At 42.9% G+C, this 8,640-nt stretch overlaps 1 protein-coding gene across 1 annotated transcript in view; it reads right to left on the minus strand.

Annotated features, from left to right (window-relative positions):
• The window catches only part of xab2 (XPA binding protein 2), an 18,145-nt gene extending 9,818 nt beyond the window's left edge, over positions 1-8,327 (minus strand). Inside the window, exons 1-7 of the mRNA XM_063187430.1 lie at positions 8,212-8,327; positions 7,611-7,759; positions 7,148-7,271; positions 6,720-6,917; positions 3,890-4,024; positions 3,535-3,699; positions 2,430-2,574 (exon numbers count right to left, since the gene is read on the minus strand). Coding sequence (XP_063043500.1) covers positions 2,430-2,574; positions 3,535-3,699; positions 3,890-4,024; positions 6,720-6,917; positions 7,148-7,271; positions 7,611-7,759; positions 8,212-8,247 — 952 coding nt within the window. The 5' untranslated portion in view covers positions 8,248-8,327. The remainder of the gene's footprint in view (positions 1-2,429; positions 2,575-3,534; positions 3,700-3,889; positions 4,025-6,719; positions 6,918-7,147; positions 7,272-7,610; positions 7,760-8,211) is intronic.
• Between the last annotated feature and the right edge of the window lie 313 nt (positions 8,328-8,640).

Here is an 8,640-nt window from a genome sequence, read left to right on the forward strand (position 1 = left end):
TGTTCCCCCCTGTTCCATCCTTTAGACCAGGGGTGCCCAACCTTTTTTTAACCGAGATCTACTTTTGAAGTTGATGGTCTGCCGTGATCTACCAAGTCAAATTTAAGGATGTCAGTATGAAAATTTAAGATCACTATTTATTAATCACCATTATTATGAACAAAATGTTTTTAGTAGGCTACTATGGCCGTATCTTTTCAGTGTGTTTTTAAAGTCTGCTGAATAGCCTATGTTTACAAAGCAATGCAACACTGATAGTATGCAGATATAATTTCAGTCCTACACAAGTCATAAACAACTGAAACAATTTCAAAATGATAAAACATTTGGTATATAAAAGGCATATGTAGGCACATAGGCCCTATTTCTAAAATATGATGAAGCATATCATGCCTTCAGTGGTACAAATTAAAAGGGCTCAGAAATTCACCATTTGTTATGAGTAAATAGTAGGCTAGTTAAGTTCACTTTACTATGAGAGAGAGAGAGAGAGAGAGAGAGAGAGAGAGAGAGAGAGAGAGAGAGAGAGAGAGAGAGAGAGAGCAATGAGAGAACTCATTGGATTGGTTAACACCCCTGTTAAGAGTGACTTCTTCTATGAAGGTTTTTTTCAGCTCTCTGGGACAGTAGCACAGCAAAGCTTTCTGTTGTGAGTTTGGCCAATCGTTTTGTCCTCAACTGGAGCAAGAAACAGCACAAATTGAAGTGAATTCCATACATGTCAACAACTAACATTTCCCTTACACGCGGCACGCGATGTAAACGCAGTTAGCGATGGTGCATGCGACTATGCGATTTGGCCGAAGATCCTCGCATATCGCCGCGTCATAACGCATCGTTGCGCACATGTTCTTACTCACCCGATGTTACATGTGTGCACACATGAATCAACTGCAATACCCTTACGGTCACTTCCTAATGCTTTCCCCTCATTCTGTGTTACCGTGGGACTAATTATCTAACTAATACAACACCAGCAGCTTGCTACATAGCCTACTTTTGAAAGACAGTATTTTCCCCGTCACATTAGGCCTACATGTCTCGCGATCGACTGCCACTCCCTTCGAGATCGACTGGTAGCTCGCGATCGACTGGTTGGGCACCCCTGCTTTAGACAGTAGTAGGCGTTCTACTTTCAGTTTAGCAAGTCGTTCTTCAGAGTGGGAGCAAAGAAACAGCAGCAGTGGAACTTGATATGAATTCCACAAACATTTCCCTAACCGCGGACACGCGGCGACTGGAATAGCGATGCAAACACCACGCGGTTACCGATTTGGACATCCTCGCATATCCTCATTGCGACATTTAGCCTCGTAGAAAACACTCCGTTACTCGCCCGATGTATGTTACAACGCATTTCCACCGCTTGCAACTTCACAACACTCGTGCTCACTTCGGATTGCATTAGCATCTGACAGCATCAAATAATACACCACGAAGCTCGAGGACACTTTGAAGTAGCATATTGTATGAATGCATTCATCATGCATTCATGAAATTATATGCGTTAGCAAACACAAACCTAAACGAGAGGGCATGGCTAACATTAGGAGAGAGAGCATTATAGAGCACGAGCAGGCTAGATGACGAGATACAAAGTTTGAAAACGATGCAGTCATTTTACGACGAGTAAACTGGCACCACAGATATAGCTTCCACGCTGCATATTGGTTGATGAAATTTAACAAGTTTCACTTTCAACTGTACTGCGGTCAGTCACACGCACTGTGGTGGATGGGATTTAGCCTACTAAGTCAGCCATCCATCGCCATCATCCAGTAGGGGGATCCGAACGATAGGGTCTGCTACCCCGGCGGGCCTGTCACTATCGAGTGCATTGTTTACCCCAGGCATGACTGACAGTCTCGAAACCTTGTTGCCGCCTTATAGTTATGAAACAATGTTTTTACGGAAGACTGTGCAGGCATCTATATTTTAATACATTGTGTCTGGGTGAAATTTAATGCCAGGCCTTTCCATATTTAATGCCACACCTAAAAAAATAGCTAAATTTAATGCTTTTCACGGCCTTAAATCACATGTTCTAAATTTAATGCTTTTTAATACTTTTTAATGCACCGCGGGGACCCTGTATACGGTAATCCTGTGGGTGAGGAGCATGGCATCCATCAGCAAAGAGTGTGCTCTCATATGTAGAATAGTGATTTGGTAGTCAGAGGATGACAAGACCATCCTAAAATATGGCAGTGCTCAATAGCTATGCTGTGTTATTTTACAAACTTTTACTGTTAATTCCACAAACCCCATTAAAAAACAGCTGTGGTTGTACAAACATGTAAAATATCTAAATATTATCGATCTACAGGCATAAACATCACGCATTGCCTGCCAAAACCATCATACAAAGTCTAACATTATGGGAAGTACATGATTGATTACTGTCAGTTTCACTGTGTAATAATACGCACCGTCCTCATCTTTCCCCATTTCTGAGTTGGTCTCCATCTTGGCAGCGATCATGCTCTCCTCAAACTGTGCATAGCTGTCGAACACCTGGGTGAAGTCTCTCACCGTCACCACCGTCTGGATGGCCTCCTCATACACGTCTCTGGCCTGCATGGGACAAGGGAAGGGCAGGTGTTAGACCAGGGATGGGCAACTTTCATGATAAGGAGGACCACAGTTTTTCATCGCCACCATTAGAGGGCCACATGACCAGGGATCGGACTTCAACTCGCAGAGTTCGAGGTGCCGATGGTTGCTCACTGACTGCCGATATTGTTTAGAAGGAATGGAAGCGTTCTGTATCGGCTTACGGTATCATTACAATATATTAATTCAGTAGAGTGTTTAAAAATCTGGTCATTATTTATTTTATTTCTTTAATTATGTTTTAACTATGGGACACATCGAGTGAGGAGGCGGGCCGCATGTGGCCACCGGGCCTCCAGTTGCCCATGCCTGTGTTAGACTAACCAAGGCATTGAAGGACCACCACCCACCAGCCCGAACAACAACATAACAAGTCCTCGCATAGTACAAAACCGTGACACTGTTTGCCCAGAATAGGACTGGAGACATTACAGTCTACTCAGTCAAACTCATCTGAAGAAGGTCTGAATGCCCAAAACGTTATGAGCAATACAATTGTGAGAGCAATGGATAGTGTGTGGAACATTTGTTTACTACATTCATCCATTGGTTACATCCAACCCACTTGTTTGTACTGAGGTGTGCAAAAGCATCCTTTGAGAAAAAAACACCTCAGTCTTCAAAGTAGAAATATTCTTCTGGCATGTATTATAATGTCCTGAGATAGAATCCCATTAGAACCTAATTTTACGCCCTCCTCTTCAGATGCCCAATTTGTTTCTTTGTCAGGCTAACAGTCATAGGCCTTGTTTACATGACGTTTTTAATTCAGAATTAATCATTCAGAATTAAATAGTTCCGTCGAGTTTACATTGAACTTTCATTTAAATTCTGAATTGTGAAGTGTTTACATGGCATTTTTAAAGCGGAATTAAGCTTTACTTAGAATTAAATTGAGGCCATCGAGGCACGTGGACCTACCTTCTCAAAATGGCCGCTGCGGATGTAGTAGTCAGCCATGGAGCACCATAGCTTCCCCAGCTGATCTGTAAAGCGCGTCAGGCCTCCGCGGATGATGGCACCAACATTGAGGGAGTTCACCTTGTCCGGGTTCTGGGAGATCAGGTCGCACAGCTCGTGCCACAGCTGCAAAAGCCACCAGTTTAGGGTTTACATTTGTCATCATTAGAATATCTGAAAGCAGTTTGGTTATTTGGAATGGCCATCTCCATGTGGATAGAATAGTGTTTCGTTGTCTTATGGAGTGGTTCCAGAATGCTGATGTCATGCAGTCATGGAAACTAAAATGTTGTTGGCCAAGAAACAGGGTCCTTACCTGGTAGTTGGATTTGCCCTCCTTGGATACAAAGTTCTCATCGTTCACAATGGCGGCCAGACGCACAGCTGCCTCATCCAGACGTTCCACTGATCGCAGGTAGTCGATGTACTCCTCTGCATTCTCTGGAGACAGCTAAAGGGAGGACATAAGATGGGCATCGTGGTTGGAAATTATTATCAAGCATTAGGAAAATGGTCTTTTTTTTCAGTCAAACCAATTAAATGTTACAATGGGCAATAACGCTAAACATCTTAATAATCACCCGTCTTGTACACATGTCAACAATACAACGTATGAAGCAGAGAGGGTGCTTGACCAAACAAGATAATTTAAAAGGAAATAATCAAATGTCTGCAACACCATACCTGCCAACCTTTACATTTTTTTTTGAGTAGCAACTTATCGCGGCGCGGCAATTCACGGCGCAACAACTTGGCATGGCAAAGCAACGGGGTCGCCGGCGGGCCCATCTGAGAGGCTACTTTGTTTTGCATAGTCTGCCCTACACCTAGGGATGCCAAATGTCAATAGGGAAGATATGAGACACTTCATTCAGGCAGGGGGGTCCTCCCCCAGAAAAAAATGCTTTTCTTAGATGCAATTTCCTGCATTTTAATGCATTTTAGCCTAACATCCTGTGTATCTGGCAAATAGTTTATCTTGCTCTTCACAGTACTTTGAACTACCATAATTTATTAAACTTTCATGGAAGATGTTTTTTTTGTTTCACACCATAACTCCAATAAAAGACTATGATATAGTGTGCTGGAATTCAGGCCTCTAAATTAACTTTATTGATCACCAGCCAATATGGCTGTTAATCTTACTAGTCAAACATACCACCAGTCTGGCTAGTAGGCCTAAGTGGCTATTAAGTTATCCTATGTACCAGCCAAACAGAGCATTTGGTCACTTGGGGGGTGTTAAGGAGGAGCTGGAATTGAGTATGAAATTGAAGTACTTGCTGATTATTTTTTTGGCTGTAGAAGGTACATGTAGGAAAATGTATAATTTGATTATAACATACCGAGGCATTTCAGTGATTTTTATGAACAAAAAGTTGAATTGTAATGATTCTTACATCATCTCCCCCAATATTAATAAATGGTGATGTTGTCACCTACTGTGAAGAAGCATCAGCAGTAGAGAAAAAGATAAAGACAAGTGTTATCTAAGCTAGGATAATAACAGGTTAATATTATTACATTGGGGGCTAACATCAAAATCACACTTTCAGCATTCATTCAGTACAAAATGCGTCATGTTGTGGCTCTACTGAGGGACGGGGGCTAATGGCCAATGCTCTTGGAACTTCCACGGTAACATTTGAGGGGCATCGCTTCTTTTTTTTCCACTTCTCTGCATAATAGTAGGCCTATCTACCCTCATATGCCGTCGTGAGTTGGCTATTGTTCACTGTTCGGCACATATGATGATAGGAGAATTGATTTTATTAATAGATTGCCATACATACGTGATTACGGACAGTAGTCGTGGAGTGATGCATATTTGGTATGACGCACGAGTCACGACCTGTTACACCTGTTCACAGAATGGGCCATGACTCAGGGGGGAACAGTATTGCTATACGGTGTCATGGTAGGTTACGGATGTAGACATACTCCGAGCACAACCGTTAGAACTATCGCTTTATTTTCCCGAGTTAAAATGATCCGGCGCAAAGGGAAACCGAATTTGGTTTGCTGCTAATGTGCTAATTTATAGCGCGGTCATCGACACATTTTATCATTCGGAAGTTATCTCGTTTCGGTCCAATATCAAAACAAGCAACAACATATTGCCGTCAAATACGGCGAAACATTGGGTGAATCATTACGACAGACCTCGGCCTTTAGTTATTTTCATAAGTTTACGGATTTAACGCAAGTCACTATTCCCATACAGGCTACCTTTCTCAAAGTCCTTTACCTTTGAAACTGTGATTTTGACAGTGCTCACTTGTAAAACTACAGCGACAGTACCAAGATGGATAATACATGATGACACTTGTTTCAGAGATTATAGGAGTACATTAACCAGTCTCTCTGCTTGCGTGATTTCGAAGCAAACTTTCTATATCTGCAGCTGATGCCTCGACTCGAGAGGACATCCAAACTAGCGCTCTGATTGGTCAATATTCCCCCCCACACACGTTGCTGGCCAATGGAAAGGCCAGCGCGAGACAATTGCAAGCAGAGCCATGTCTACGGCTCTGTGTGGTTGCAAGTCTACAGAGCAATTTATAAGGGCCCATGAACACACTTTGCTATTGGTTTTTCCCGTATTTTGAAGTGACAGCGCCGTAGTTTGATGTCAAAATCCGTATCTGCTACACAAAATGCGTAATGGTCGGCAGGTATGCAACACTGTTCTATGGCAGAATATTTCAGACACTCAGTCCTCCATCAAGTGCAACAACCTTGTTCTTAGAGAAAAGATGTCTGCGCTTCAGCCCTTGTGGTGCTCACAGTCCAGGACAGCAGAATGAAGACAAACTGGGCTACTTCTCAGTGACTACACCCCGGGATGACCGGACCACTCAGCATACTTTAGAGGGGTTTTTTTTTGGTGCACAAAGTGACTGACGTTTTGACGCACCTCTAAAAGTACCTCTAAAAGTATGCCAAGTGGTTCGGTCATCCCTGGGTCTAGTCACTGAGAAATAGTCCAGTTTGTCTTCATTCTTGCAACAACCTTGTTGTTGAGCATGACAACAGTGTTGAGGCCATTTATTATTGTTTTAAACAATACAACGTAAACACTCAAACTGATGACAGCTCAAGGCAAGACAGTGGGACAGCACGTCTTTACTCAACAGACGTCTTACCTTGAGGTAGCGTCGGTAGACTCTGATGGCGGTCTCAGGTAAGGGCAGGTTCCTGACGAAGCGCAGGTAGAGGGGCCAGATGCGGGGGTGCTGGGTGATGGGCAGGGCCCTCAGGGCGCGGTCAAACGTGCGCCGGCTCCTGGTCATCTTACTCTGGGACACCAGGAACTGGCAGTAATCCAGCCAAATCCTCGGCATCTGGGAGGAAGACGGGCAAGCACGACAAATTATTATTGGGTAGTCTCTGTAGTAGACCGTGTAGTTGATGATAAAGTGTAAACGGGTCATTTGCAGAGATGGTCATTTAGGCCATTTAGGGCGGAACTTACACTGATGGTTATTACAACAACAGATGTTAGGGCTCATTTCACCACTGCTGGACATCAGTCATAAATAACATCACCACAGATGATATGAGCGTGCCTTACCTTGTGCATAAAAACCAGAGCTCTCTCATGGCAGTTGTTGACTTCTTCATACCCTGGGTCTGTGACGCATCGCCCTTTCACTTGCTTCCTTCGCTCTCTCAAGTAGTTGTACCAAAGCTTATAACTGCAAGTCAGAGAAGCACACAATTATAAGTCAAGTCAAGTGAAGTGTACTTTATTGTCAGAAATCTATGTAACAGAGTTAGCACATAAGTTTGAAATTGTGTTTGACCAGTCTCTAATCAGTCTAATGTGCAGTTAAACTAAACATACATATAAGACTGACCAAAATCACACAGGCTACATATACTTTCATGTAGGCCTACAAGACATGTAAATACACACACACACACACACACACACACTACACACACACACACCATAACGATGGACAAAGAATCGGCAGTGCAGTTTCAGTGATGACAACATCCCATACAAAGTAAACAAACAGAGATTTGTTTACCTGCCAGGCAATTCCTTCAGAGCTCTCTCAAAGATCATGTTGAGAACAGACTTGGTGGCATTCTGTTTGAATTCTATGTAACGCATCCAACACTTGACAGAATATGGATTCCTGATGATCTCCTCTTCATAAGGCAAATCATCTTCTTCCTATGGGGCAGAAACGATAGTCCGAGAGTCACGATTTAGTAAGCAATATACATTGTGCAGCACTGCAGACTCAGACATGCATCAGTATCTTTCAAAACCAAAACACCTCAGCAATGAACTAGCCGACTTCACGTCATTCCAGGTGAGAACTTCAACGTTAGCAATACTACTAGCCTCTCAGTGATGAAGACCAATCTGTAAGCAGAGTAATGTGTTGTAGCTTAAACGTGATTGTGCATTATCTAAACTCCACCGTGTGTCATTATCTTCCTTCCATCCCTATATCTGTTTGATAGCCATTCATGGAATGAAAGCTTAACAGCTAGCAGGACAGCTAGCTCTTGTTGAAACATGCGATGGCGCCATGACTGTGAAATATGCCTAGGCAACTCGAATAAAGTAATAATTCCACCTCGTGAGGTCTCGTGAGCAATACATGAAGAAAAACTTACAAATATAACATCGGGTTTCCCGTTTAAAGTGGGCATAGCTCACTTTGATCAGGTCAAAATTGATAGCGAAGTTAGCTGATCACTATTGTGAAGAAACTTCCTTCTCACAACGTGTAAGCAACGTAAGACTAACCACGCCCATCGGTGACCCCAGAGTGGAAACTGATTGGCTATTGCTATTTACGTCACTACCAGTTTTTAAGTATTACGATACATTGTTTCTAAAAATGTCCCTACATTATGTACAATGTATTGTTTCTGCCATAACACCAGAAAGAGCTTTTCCCCTCCCTTTCTTCATTGTCATTGCACATTATTTCTCTCTCTCTCTCTCTCTCTCTCTGTGTGTGTGTGTGTGTGTGTGTGTGTGTGTGTGTGTGTGTGTGTGTGTGTGTGTGTGTGTGTGTGTGTGTGTGTGTGTGTGTGTGT

This window comes from Engraulis encrasicolus, chromosome 2 (genome assembly GCF_034702125.1).
Source record: "Engraulis encrasicolus isolate BLACKSEA-1 chromosome 2, IST_EnEncr_1.0, whole genome shotgun sequence".
In the NCBI taxonomy this organism is placed as follows: domain Eukaryota; kingdom Metazoa; phylum Chordata; class Actinopteri; order Clupeiformes; family Engraulidae; genus Engraulis; species Engraulis encrasicolus.